This window comes from Pelodiscus sinensis, chromosome 17 (assembly GCF_049634645.1).
Source record: "Pelodiscus sinensis isolate JC-2024 chromosome 17, ASM4963464v1, whole genome shotgun sequence".
NCBI classification, from domain to species: domain Eukaryota; kingdom Metazoa; phylum Chordata; order Testudines; family Trionychidae; genus Pelodiscus; species Pelodiscus sinensis.
The window spans coordinates 16963222-16977125 of NC_134727.1; the positions used below are offsets into that span (position 1 = coordinate 16963222).

General features: G+C 46.1%; 1 protein-coding gene across 1 annotated transcript in view; it reads right to left on the reverse strand.

Annotated features, from left to right (window-relative positions):
* Positions 1-907: 907 nt before the first annotated feature.
* The window catches only part of ADRB2 (adrenoceptor beta 2), a 75919-nt gene continuing 62922 nt past the window's right edge, over positions 908-13904 (reverse strand). The window contains exon 2 of the mRNA XM_075900249.1: positions 908-3195. Within this exon, the coding sequence (XP_075756364.1) occupies positions 3161-3195 (35 nt within the window). The 3' untranslated portion in view covers positions 908-3160. The remainder of the gene's footprint in view (positions 3196-13904) is intronic.

The window sequence follows — 13904 nt, forward strand, 5'->3', positions numbered from 1 at the left end:
GCACGGATGCTTTTCCGCAAAAGCACTTTTTGCGGAAAAGCGTCTGTGCCAATCTAGACGCGCTTTTGCGCAAAAAAGCCCCCATCGCCATTTTACCCATCGGGGCTTTTTTGCACAAAACAGTACTGTGCTGTCTACACTGGCCCTCTTGCACAAATCATTTGACCAAGAGGGCTTTTGCCCGAACGGGAGCAGCATAGTATTTCCGCAAGAAGCACTGATTTCTTACAGTAGAAAGTTGGTGTTCTTGTGGAAATTCAAGCGGCCAGTGTAGACAGCTGGCAAGTTTTTCTGCAAAAGCAGCTGATTTTGTGGAAAAACTTGCCAGTCTAGACACAGCCATGGTGTAAATTGGTGTAGCACCTCTTCTGTGGGACTATGACAGCTCCAGCAGCTGAGAACTTGGCCAACAGGCACATGCAAGGCAACTGTATATAAAACAAATGTGATTCTTCTGTAGATGGCTGTGCTGGGAAACAATATTAAGCATCTAAAGTACCCGTGAGAGTCTTATTCGCACATGCACACACACTCTGGCTATGTCTAGACTGGCCCCTTCTCCAGAATAGTCATGCAAAGCAGGCAAGTCAGAATAGGGAAATCCGCGGGGGATTTAAATATCCCCCGTGGGATTTAAATAAACATGGCCGCCGCTTTTTTTCCGGCTTGGGGAAAAGCCGGAAAAAAGCGTCTAGACTGGCGCGATCCTCCAGAATAAAGCCCTTTTCTGGAGGATCTCTTATTCCTACTTTCAGGTAGGAATAAGAGATCCTCTGGAAAAGGGCTTTATTCCAGAGGATCGCACCAGTCTAGACGCTTTTTTCCGGCTTTTCCCCAAGCCGGAAAAAAAGCGGCGGCCATGTTTATTTAAATCCCGCGGGGGATATTTAAATCCCCCGCGGATTTCCCTATTCTGACTTGCCTGCTTTGCATGACGATTCCGGAGAAGGGGCCAGTCTAGACGTAGCCTCTGTGTCTTTCACATCCTGCGCAGCAGGTAAAGAATATCAGACTGCAGCCTCTTTTGTTTCTAAACATCAGGCAACCCCAGTGAAATGGCTTGCTTTTATTTTACTAGAGCTCAAGGCCTGCTTATGGCATTACATGAGTTATCGGTGGCTTCCACATACAGACACAGGTTAGGAAGCTGCTCTACAATGCTCTGCAGTCTGGTTTTTGTGTCGCCTCAAGCAGCAAATAAATAAATAAATAAACCCAAATGTACATTCGTGAGGTTATTCAGGTGGGAGCCCAGCTTGTCCGCTCAGTTCCTGTCAAGATAGAGCTGCGTGCAAATCTCAGAATTTCCATTACTGGTGCTGGTGCTTCGAGATCAGGAGGCTGTTAAGCAGAATCCTGTGTTCGCTCAACTGGGCTGGGTGCTTTGCCTACAAAATACTCCTTTTGCCATCAGAAATTACAAGACCATCGCAGCTTTCCTGCTGTTTGAAAGCGTATTTCCAATGGTTCGCTGCAGGGGCCTCGAGCTCTCTACCTTTCCCTTTGCAATATGGGTAAAGAGATGAAGGGTCCTGTGACGTAGTGGGGGGTACCTTGCTGGTTGCTATGATGGGCAGTGGGTTGTGAGTGACCTCCACTGGCTGCTGTCTTCAGCACAGCCCAGCAGGACAGGGAATGAGTCATTATGCAAGGGGGCTTCGAACCTGTCCAACGAGTTATCTCCGAGGGAGTGGAACAATGGGAAGAAGGGGAGTGGAGCCCTGGCTGGGGGCAGGGCTGGAAGTGAGCGAGTTAGGTTTCTGGCTGGTTTCATGGAGGAAGCAGCCTAGGTAACAGGCTGGGATTTAGGGGCCCAGGCTCCCCCATCTCAAGGGGGGCTGAGGCATCCTAGGCCTGCCCTGTAACCAGATTACATCTGTGCTGTGCTGTATCCTGGAGAAGCAATAAACTCCCTCTATTCTACTGGCTGGTGGAGTCTGTCCATGCCATTACAGGGGTGCAGGAGACGGGAAAACCCCAATGCGCCATCACAGGTCCCCTGAGCTTTTGAGATGCTGAGCTCCTGGAAGTGCTGGTCAGCCAGCTCCCCTGGGTACCAGTGGGGGTTGAGCATCTTGTGGACAGTGCTAGGCATCCGGTCAACCTCACAGAACCAAGCCCTTATTAACCAAACCAGGGTTTTTCATTTTGAACCCATTAGAATGTTTTAAAAACCCAGGAAGCTGCGTTTTTTTAACAAGGCTTGACCTGCTTGTACACTGATTTCAATACTCAAACAAGGAATTTGAGCCTGGCAGGGCTTTGGGGCTCAGGTCTAAAAACTAGGCTCCAAGGGTGTGGCGGATGATGTTTGACCATCAGGGTTAAAAAGTGAAAAGTGAAGCTGATCTCCCTGCCCCCACCCAGCATGGTGCAAAAACATTCACACCTTACAATCATTGGAGTCAGTGCCTTGGGGTCTGTGGGAATGTCGTCTGAGTTAGGGTATTTGAGTTAGGGTAACGTCGTCTGAGTTAGGGTATTTGTCTACACAAAGGAAGAGACAGAGAAGACGCCCTGGGTAGAAACTAACACAGAGTGAATCAGAGCAAACTTCAATGCCTCTTGTCTGTCTAGTCTTTGAAGGGTTCCTGTTTCATTGCCAGTTTCATCCACTGCCAGGGCCATGTTCCTGGCAAACTCTTGGCCTAACCAGGAGGCAGTGAGCTTGGCTTCTTTTCCATGAATTGGCCACTGGAGAGGACAGTCCAGCCCTAGAGCTTTCTTGCCTTTCGAAGTGATGCTCTCCAGGCTGGTGAGACAGGGAAACCCTGAAATGTTTTCCTCCTGCTTGGAGATTGAGCTCATTCCAAGCTGAGATACCCCTGTGTAGTTGGGCCATGCTTCCACTGTCTCAGAGTGGATCCAATTTGACTTGGCTGCTTCCTGGAATGTGGCTCTTTCAGTGCAGGTCAGATTCCCTTCTTATATCCCCCCAGATGTTTGACGCGCTGATGGCTCCTCGCCTGGTTCGCTGCCACGCCATCATCAGCTTCTCCTTCGGGTGACTTGCTGCAGGCGATAGGCTGGGACGAAGGCAGTTGCCAAAGCAGTAGATTCCCACAGATTCACCAGTCTCAGAGAAGCATGGCCATGCTCCTGCTTTCCCTTTCCAGAGCCCTTGTGAGCTCAGCATGGTAAAGACAACATTTCAGTCCATTCAACTTTCAACCATTCCAGGACACCCGGGGATCTCTGTGGAGCAGAGAGAAAAATGATCAGTTTTTTGCACAACAGCTTTATAGGCTAGAAAATACTAAAGACTCAATGCTGAGTCCCAGGATTACATTTCCCACACTGCAATTTATCAGCTAGTGGCGTGGGCTGTATGTATCTAGCAACCACAGACAATCCTGCTCCTGTTAGTGTCAGCGAGGAATGACTCCTTGGCTCCTTATGGCTTATAAGTGCATTTAACCAGCTAATGGAGCCCTTGCCCAGCAGGTCTACTCCCTGCATATGTGCGGCTCACGTTACCTCAGCTGAGACTAGAACTGGGAGACTCAGTGTGCACAGCTTGACATCCATGAATGGATAGACACTCATGAGGCACCGTATCCCAGGGGAATCCCTCTCTGGTGTTTCGGGTATTTACAGCGTCCATTTCCCTCCACTCTCCTCCATCCCATCATATGCAAAACCAACATCTGGCCACATTCTCTTCATGCAGCTTTAAACACTGTCACAAACAGTAGAAAGCTCAGAAAGCTTTTACTAATAGCACTTCCTGAGCTGCTTCCTAGAGAGGCTGGCTCACTGCACAAGAAGCATACAAACTCAACAAGAGCTGCTTGGGTCCTTTAGGGAGAGAAACTAGTTCCTGACATAGTTAAGGCGCCTCTCCCTCTTTCAATTCTCTGAACATAACTAGGCTCATTCACAGCTTCAAACAGCAGGCCTTGCTCTAGCTCCAGCTCCAGGAGCTTTACAGATGGCAAAATTGGTGAAGAACCATTCTAGGGGCATGAGCCCCTACCCCCATCACTTTCAGACACACCCAGGGGACACCATTGGCTATGAAGCACCAATGAAGCTGTACCCCTCTGTTCTCCTCAGTGGATGGTAGCTCTGCTAAGCCCCTTTTATCTGGAGATTGCTGAAGATGCTTCTCCTTCTGCAGGTAGGTGGAGCTCTGCTGTCACTGTCCCTACAAAAACAATTAGTAGTCCTGTGGCCCCCTAGACTGTATCTAGACTACATCTCTCTGTCAACAGAGAGATGTAGACTAGACATGTCGAAATTGCTAATGAAGCGGGGATTTAAATATCCCATGCTTCATTAGCATAAACATGGCCACCGCTTTTTTTCGAAATGGAGCTTTTTCTAAAAAAATGGCAGTCTAGACGTGGATCTTTCGAAAAAGGGTTTATTTTTCGAAAGATCCGTGTTTAGACTGCTTTTTTTTTTTTAAAAAAAAACCCTCCTTTTCAAAAAAAAGCGGCAGCCATGCTTGTGCTAATGAAGCATGGGATATTTAAATCCCCGCTTCATTAGCAATGTTGAAGTGCCTAATCTACATCTCTCTGTCGAAAGATAGGTATAGTCTAGATACACCTAGGCTTCGTCTAGGCTGGCATGATTTTCTGGAAATGCTTTTAACGGAAAAGTTTTCCGTTAAAAGCATTTTCGGAACAGAGCGTCTAGATTGGCACGGACGCTTTTCCACAAAAGCACTTTTTGTGGAAAAGCGTCCGTGCCAATCTAGATGCGCTTTTCCTCAAAAAAGCCCTGATCGCTATTTTCGCGATTGGGGCTTTTTTGCGGAAAACAAATCGCAGCTGTCTACACTGGCCCTTTTGCGCAAAAGTTTTGCGCAAAAGGACTTTTGCCCGAACGGGAGCAGCATAGTATTTCCACAAGAACACTGACAATCTTACATGAGATCGTCCATGCTTTTGCGGAAATTCATGAGGCCAGTGTAGACAGCTGGCAAGTGTTTCTGCAAATGTAGCTGATTTTGCGGAAAAAATTGCCAGTTTAGACACAGCCCTACAGACTAACAAAAAGACATAGTATCATGAGCTTTTGTGAGTAAAATCAACTTCATCAGATGAGCTGGAGTGGAAATAACAGAGCCAAAAATAGTTGTTGTTTTTAAAATGGCAGACTAACATAGCTATCCCGCTGCGACTGTCCCTACAGGCATTTCCACACAACCACCTTGTGATTTCCATTCACTCTTTGCAATCTCACAAACTGCTGAGTTGAGGAAGCACAAGCAGTTCTGGCCATTTTAATGGCTAAACAATACTTCCCCTCCCCGACAACAAGCCCTCCTCTTAAAAATGGCTAACTGTCACTTCCCTAATCTAGATTAGACACAAGTATTTTAGCTTTTAGGAAACTCAGCTATCATAATGGCGGCTTCGGGCATTCAGATGAACTAGGGAAGAGCACAGGATGTTGGAGAGGTTTTTGCTTTTTTTGGTTAAATTTGTGATCATATACCCTAGTGACACTAATGACAGAAGAAAAGAAGAGCTCTCAATTTTGAGAGAGAGAGAGAGAGAGAGAGAGAGAAAGGAAAAAAATATGAATGAATATATTCTGGGTCTGATTTTGTTTTTTATTTTTCAGTGCTATTTTAGTGAATGAGGATGATGATCATTTTGGGCTACTTTTATGGATCTTGGAGGGATAAGGAAGGACTTTTCAGTTCTATGAAAACACAACGAAGACTCAAATAAAGCTAAATTTCTGTCTGGTGTGAATGGAAGTCAAACTTCCATAATCATAGAATCATAGAGCTGGAAGAGACCTCAGGAGGTCATCAAGTCCAGCCCCCTGCCCAACTAAATTAACCAATCCCAAATAAATCAAACCAGCCAGGGCTTTGTCAAGCTGAGACGTAAAAACCTCTAGGGATGGAGATTCCACCACCTCCCTAGGAAACTCCTAGTGAAATAGTTTCCCTAATGTCCAACCTAGACCTCCCCCACTGTAACTTGAGACCATTGCTCCTTGTTCTGCCATCCATCACTCTGAGAACAGCCTTTCTCCATCCTCTTTCAAACCTCCCTTCAGGAAGTTGAAGGCTTCTATCAAATCCCCCCTCACTCTTCTCTTCTGCAGACTAAATAAACCCAAATCCCTCTGTCTCTCCTTAAAGGTCATGTGCTCCAGCCCCCTAATCATTTTGGTCACCCTCTGTTGGACCCTCTCCAATGTGTCCACATCCTTTCTGCAGTGGGGGGCCCAGAACTGGTTGCAATACTCCAGATGTGGCCTCACCAGAGCTGAATAAAGGGGAATAATCACTTCTCTAGATCTGCCGGCAATGCTCCTCCTAATGCAACCTAATATGCCATTAGCCTTCTTGGCTACAAGGGCACACTATTGACTCATATCCAGCTTCTCATCCACTGTAATCCCCAGGTCCTTTTCTGCAGAACTGCTACTTAGCCAGTCAGTCCCCAGCCTGTAACAATGCTTGACATGATTTAAATAACGTTGGCTGCCAGTTCTGTTTGTTTTCAAAGCCACCTCTGCTGTGTTAAATACAGACCCTTCTCCACACTTCCTTCCTTCCAACTTACAGTATCTCTGGCCTTGTGATGTGAATCACTGATAGTTTCTGCGGGGCTTGAAGATTATTTTGTGCCCTGCCCGGCAAAGATGGGCACTGAAGTGAGTGCCACATTTTTCTGGATAACATTGCTCAGCGTGGATACAGAGAAATGGGGCTTCCCTGGGAAATCATAGCAGCATTAGAACTGCACTGCTGAAACATGGAATGAACCCAACAGCTGGAAAAAAGGTTTGCAATAAAGTGATCCCAGACACTCACTAGGGGCCTGATCCAAAGACTACCAAAGGCAATGAATAGTCTCCCGTAGACTTCAGTGGTGTTTAGATCAGGCCCCAATGTGAGTAATACAGTAGAAGAATTGGCATAAACTTTCTGCTTTGGTTTTCACATAGAGATTGATTCCTGAGCTCAGGGGAAGGCTATTGAGAGTTCTGGCTTGACTAAGTACTCTTCCTTCTTTTATTGTGATCAGGACTCACAGGCCTAGGGCCTTGTCTACACTATGTGATAAGGTTGAATTTATTAAGGTTGATTTTTTAGCACCCGATTCTGTAAAGTCAAAGGTACATGTCCCCACTGCATGCAAGAGTTTTATGTAGTTCAACGTAGCACATCCCTATTGGGGTAGCTACTATCGACTTCGATAGTGATGCACTAGGGGTAGCTAATCTACAGTTACTGCTGTTCCTTTGTATTCTGGGTCGGGCTCCCAGTGCCCAATGGGACCAAAACTGTGCAGCCGGTGGTTCTGGCTTCATGTAATCAGCACCCCATAATGCAGGGGTTTTCAGACTCTGGCTTGCAGATTGTAAGGGCAAGCCATGAGACACTTTATTTACCTGCACCTCCACAGGTATGGGCAATCGCAGCTGCCATTGGCTGCGGATCACCAGTCTGGCCAATGGGAGCTGTGGGAAGCAGTGCATAGTGGGACACCTCTTCCCACAGCTCCCATTGGTCAGGAATGGTGATTCACAGTCACCAGGTGCTGCGATTGACCATGCCTCTGGAGGCTCAGGTAAACAAAGCATCTTGCAGCCAGCTTCTGGCTTATCCTTACAAGTCATGACTCAGAGTCTGAAAACTCCTGCCATAATGCACTCACCTCCTCCCGCCCTTGCTGCTTGAAAGCAACAGCAATCAATCTTTTTGCACTCCCCCCCTCCTCCAGGTATCCTTGCAGATGCCATAGAATGGCAAACATACACCTGGTTCACCAGCAAAGTTCTGTGGCAATCATAGTAAATATCTCAAGCCATATGCTATAGTATGTCCAGAGCCTATCCAGGGCCCACCAGAGTGAACAGGCCATGAACAGATACTTGTGTGAAGCACTTGAATTGTGCATTTGGCAGATGCTGGCAACATTTGATCCTCTTGAGACAGTGGAATGCCAGTTCTGGTGCCGTGAGACAAGCACAGACTGAAGGGACAGCATAGTTATGAGATTATAGGGTGATCAGCAGTGTCTGTAAAACTTATGCATGCATAAGGCCAATTTTATGGAACTTTAGGAATTGCCTCCCTTGCTGAAGTGCAGTAATAGCAGAAGGAGACCTGCTCCGACAATTGAGAAGCAAGGGACAATAGCCCTGTGGAAGTTTGCATTCCCAGACAGCTACTGGTCAGCCGGGAATCAGTTTGGAGTGGGAAAATCTACAGTGGGGGCTGTTGTGATCCAAGTAGCCAAGGCAATCAATACCCTTCTGCTATGAAGGGTAGTGACTCTGGGAAATGTGCAGGACATAGTAGAGGGTTTTGCCGCAATGGGATTTCCTAACTGTGATGGGGCCAGTGGCGGCCCGTCAATACAGGCGACCTAGGCGTTTGCCTAGGGTGCCAAGATAAATGGCTGTTGAGGGCTTTGGAGGCGGGGTCGCCGATTGCGTGCCAATTGCGCATGTCTCCTAGGACGCTAGTTGCCGGCAGCTCTTCTAGGGCTGCTCCTGGATGGGGCAATGGGACACACATCCCTATCTTGGTACCTGACCGCCTTGCCAATGAATACATAAACCATAGGGGGTGCCTCCTGATGGTGTTGCAGGTTCTGGTGAATCACAAAGGCTGTTTCACTAACAGAAATGGTGCATGACATGCACATCTTTAGGAACACTGATCTCTCCAAAAATCTGCAAGATGGAACTTTCTTCCCAGACTGGAATATTAACATTAGAGGCATTGAAATGCCAATAGTGATCCTTGGAGACTTAGCCTACCCCTTGCTCCTGTGGCTCATGAAGCCATATACAGGCGGCCTGGACCGAAGTAAAGAACAGTTCAACTACAGGTTGAGCAAGTGCAGAATGGTAGTAGAATGTGCTTTGGGATGTTTAAAGGGAAGGTTTTGCAGTTTATGGACTAGGTTAGACCTCAGTGAAAGCAACATTCCATTGTTGTGGCAGTCTGCTGTGTGCTCCATAATACCTGTGAAATCCAGGGGGAAAGTTTAATGCCATGGTGGGTGGGACTGAGACAGAGCACCTAGCCACTAATTATGAGCAGTCAGACACCAGGGCAAGAAGGAGAGCACATTGAGGGGCCCTGCAAATCAGAGAGGCTTTGAAAAACAGCTTTGTGAATGGCCAGACAGTGATATGACAGTCATACATGTTGCGCATAACAAAGTGTCCCCTTCATTAAGTGTACTTGCCTATGAACTCTCTAGTCCCCCCTCCACCATGCAACACAAGCCAAAAAGATATTGTTGTTGAGAAATCATGTGTTTTTTTATTTAGGGGATGCAAAGAAGCAGGGACAGAAATGGAGTTCAGAGTGGCAGCTTTGGGGTGGGGGATGATAGAAGAAGGGAAAGTGGGGTATTACAATCCCCCTGTTCAGCAATCACACAGGTGAGAGAAGGAGTCTTTTGTTCTGGGACACATCCCTGGGGATTGACTGTGAGGCAGCCTTTAACTTCCTCCCCCACTTTATAGGGTGCCTGAGAGAGGATGCTCTGGAACTTGGTGAAGTGGGAATGTGATTCAGCCTGGCCCATAGGGGGTCTGTGTGCATCTGACTCTCCTGTGAGTCTATCAGGTGCGTCATCAGCTCCACCATGATCTTCAAGACATTCTCCTGTGTCCCCACTTTGTGTTCCCTGCATGCTTTCCTCTCCTTGTGCTTGACTTGCATCTTCTGCGGCAGCTTCTCCACTGATTTAATTGTGCCCTGACCAAGTGACGGATTGCATTTGTTCATTGACCATATCATCCCAATGATGTTTTCACCTTTATACCAAACAACTGAAGGGGCTGAGGGAGCGGGCAGTAGTCTCACTGTTGCATCCACTGTAATGAAAAAAAGGGAAGGGCAGATTTTATAGGAGATGCATTGTGGAACGGAGAACCTAATATCTTAGAATAAAAAAAGTCTGTCCACAAGAATAGGCTCCTATTATGTACAAGGACAAAGTTATGCTTTTAAGCAACCGCTATGCAGCTGGACTCAGTTTGGTGGCTGGCAGGGTAAGGAAGAGATCAGGGCTTGCTCTTTTGCTTCTGCTTTGAAAGCATGTGCGAAAAAGTGCTTGCAAATAGCCACTTTATCCAGGTTGCTATGCATGATATCCGTCTTCTCCGAATCACGCAGAATGATCAGGAGCAGATGCTGATTGAATGTGGCCAGAAACCTGGATCCTGTGCTGCAATGCTTTGTACTGCAATGATGCCAGATCACTTACTGCTGGCCTGGCATGGGAAGATGTCCCACCGTGGAGGATGGAATAAGGCAGCCTCCCCAGAAACCTTGTGAGAAGGATCAAAGAGTTCTTCTATGACACCTTTATGGAGATGTGCAGGGAGGAGTCCCACTCTGTCTCCAGACACATTAACAAATTGTTCTAGGGAGCCCCTGCAGTGTAAGTAGAGTGGCTGTTACAGATCACATCCAATTACCTTAACCTACTTGTAACATGATTGAAAATGTGAACTCACCAGAAGTTCCCTCCCCAGGGTCAGTGCCTGGCTGTGAGTCATCCTGGGAGGAGGGGATTAGCTCCAAAGTTATAAAAAGGTCCTGGCGGTCAGTGAGATCCAATGCTCCACTTGCCTGCTGACCATTCTCCTCCTCCTCTTCTTCCTCATCCACAGTGTCCTCCCTGCTGGTGCCCAAGGATGTCTCCTGAAGATTCTCTTGGGAGGAATCCATGGATTAGGTTGGGGCACTGGTCAGGTCCCTGCCCCCAGAATCCCATGCAGCTGCTCATAGAAGTGGCATGTGTGCAGCAATGAGCCAGACCATGCATTTGCCTTCTTTGTCTTCCAGTACACCTGCCTGAGCTCCTTCATTTTCACGTGGCACTGCTGGGTGTCCTTGGCATATCCTTTCTCCACCATGCCCTATGCGACCTTGGCACAGATATCAACATTTCTTTTGCTGATTTGTAGTTCTGCTTGAACAGAGTCCTCTGCCCACAGAGCAATGAGCTCCCATATCTCTTGCATGCTTCATGCTGGAGTTCGTTTGGTCAGGCATGCTGCCTGCTCTGAGGTCTCCTTGCCACACTGGCCAAACAGGAAATGAAATTCAAATTTTCCTGGACCCTTTCCTGTGTACCTGGAGAGCATCAGAGTTGAAAGTGCTGGCCAGAGCGGTCACAGTGAGGCTCTGTGGGACACCTCTTGGAGGCCAAGACTGTTGATTTTCACAAAGCTGCATGTGCACTTTCCTAAAGCTGACCATGCAAGGTTGAATTTACCGTTACTCCTCATGAAAAGCAGGAGGCCCTTAAAGTTGACAAAATGGCCCTTAAGGTCAGCAAAACAGGCTTGGGGTGTGTACTTATTGTTTAGAAACTCCCACTAATGTAGCTAAATTTGACCTAAACTTCTAATGTAGACCAGACCCTAGGATACGTCTACATTGCATAGCTATTTTGAGATACCTCTGGAATCCAAAAACAGCTACCCCACGTCTTAACAAGCTGCCCGTTACTTTGAAATATTTCTCAAAATAACGGGCATGCTATTTCGGCATCCCTGGAACCCTCGTTCCACAAGGGTTAAGGGATTTCTTGAAATAGGGCTAGAAATGTAGCCGTGTTAGTTAGTTAGTTAGTTAATTGTATCCTTTGGTATATATGGTTGTGATAATTTTCTTCTGCTATTTGATCTGAGGAAGTGGGTCTGGCCCACGAAAGCTCATCACCTAATAAACCATCTTGTGAGTCTTTAAAGTGCTACATAGTCCTGTTTTTTGTTGAAATAGGGCGTTATTTTTACATTTGACACTGTGTAGATGTGCCAAATTTCAAAATAAACTATTTCAAAACAGAATTGAAATAAGATATGCAATTTGCGTAGCGCAAATTGTGTATCTGATTTTGAGTTTAGGGTTCTGTGTCCAGGGCTCAGAATTCACCAAAGAACCATTTCAACACATGCTTCATGTAGCAGCCCAATGGCACTGTTTTGGCAACATTGGCTAGTGGTTGGCAATATTTGGGGGAAAAGACGGGCAATGTAAATTTTAATTTTATTCCTCATGAAAATGAGGAGGATTGATAGTGCTGACTGACAAAAGCTAGATAATGTATGGAGGATAGGCCTATCAATAGTTAAGGGGATACACATGAGGCCACGTGCACCCCGTCCAGCACTGGCAGGACGGCCGGCACCAGAAGCAGGAGTCCACGCCCACCCACTCATTGGTAGCAGCAGCGAGGAAGATGCAGGCCAAAGTGGCTCCAGCCCATGCCATTCTACTCCCCATCCACACCACTCCAGGGAGTGCCAGGAAGTGGTGCGGGGAGGGGTAGAACAAGGAGCAGGGAGATGCAGGACCTGCCTACTCTCCTTTCCCTGTCACCAGTTGCCACTGGTCAGGATGAATAGGAATGGTGTCCCTAGCCTCTATTTGCCAGAAGCTGGGAATGAGCGACAGGGGATGGATCACTTGACGATTACCTGTTCTGTTCATTCCCTCTGGGGTACCTGGCATTCTGCTCTGGGGTACCACTGTTGGGAGACAGGATACTGGGCTAGATGGATCTTTGGTCTGACCCAGTATGACTGTTCTTATGTTTTTATATTGTGTTGCACCTTCTTCCTTGCCAGTTTTTCTCATAAAAAAGATGGATCTATGTAGTGGTGTTGTGGGGATCAGATAAAGATCTCCAAAGTCAGTATACCTCAACAACAATAGTAGCTACAAATCCTAATTTAATGAAACTTTAAAATAAATGTCAAAGACAAAAATAGAACATTTTAAGACACTTTAATTGCTATGAAGGCTTCTGTTAGCCACACAAAGGACAAGGAAGAAAATATGATCCTTGGTATTTCCTCCTCTAAAAAGGACTACGGACAGACAGTATTTCTGTCATTGCACCTATTAAAATAGACCAAGGGTTTGGTTTGATACACACTTACCACTAAGGTAGTAGGAAATTTACTCAATAAATAATCTTGGATTTTATTATTTTATTATATTGTGGTTAGCTTATTTCTCTCTGTCCACAGAGTTTCATAAACTATTAAAACATATAAGAAATCATAGCCCCCTTGCTCCAAAAAGCTTGCGATCTAGCAGCTCACTAAACTTGAAATTCCCCATTGGTTTCAATGGACAATGGCACCACATTAGGTGCAGTGAAGGACCTGGAGCTAAAGGTTTAACAGCAAAAAATAACAATATAATAAAGTCTGAAGTAATGTTGTAAGGGTGAAACAAATCAACATCTTGACAATAATATGTAAAAGCCACCCCCTGAGTGACAGAAAACTGGAGTCAACAAGTAAAGCTTCTCTTCCTATAGGACTAAATTGGAGCCTGAAGGGTTCATTTTCAGTTTCCCTATAGATGGAGCTCTTGAGCTGACCTTGATGAGGAAATTAACTTAAAAGTTGAGAGTTGAGGAAGTGCCACAATGCAACCACTGAGAGAAGATCCTCTGGTTTACAAGAGATTCACTTTAAAATAAGGAAAATAATGTATTGGGCAAACAATACATACAAAATTCAAAACAGGAAGTCCACAAGGCAGAATAGAATCGGATTTGATAGGACATAGCAACAGCAACATAACAACCTACTTCTCTAACTTTGCAAGAGCCATGTTTTAGCCCCGCTACATGCTCAGTCTTGTAGGTATTTACTGCCCACAACTCTTAAGTCTAAGCCCGAGGTCCTTACATAGTACTTATTCAGGCAAACGCACACCAAAGTAATTCTTTATCTGTAGGTAGATTATGAGGAATTTATTCTGAATTCAAATTATGTTGGTTAGTTTGGACAAATCAGTTTTGTTGCCTATTTCTGCTTCCTGATTGGACAAAATGAACATATAGACTCAAATTCCCAATGCCAACAATCACCATTTCATTCAATGTTTGTGACTCTTCAACAAATTCATACTGATTCCTGCCAGTGGACTCTGC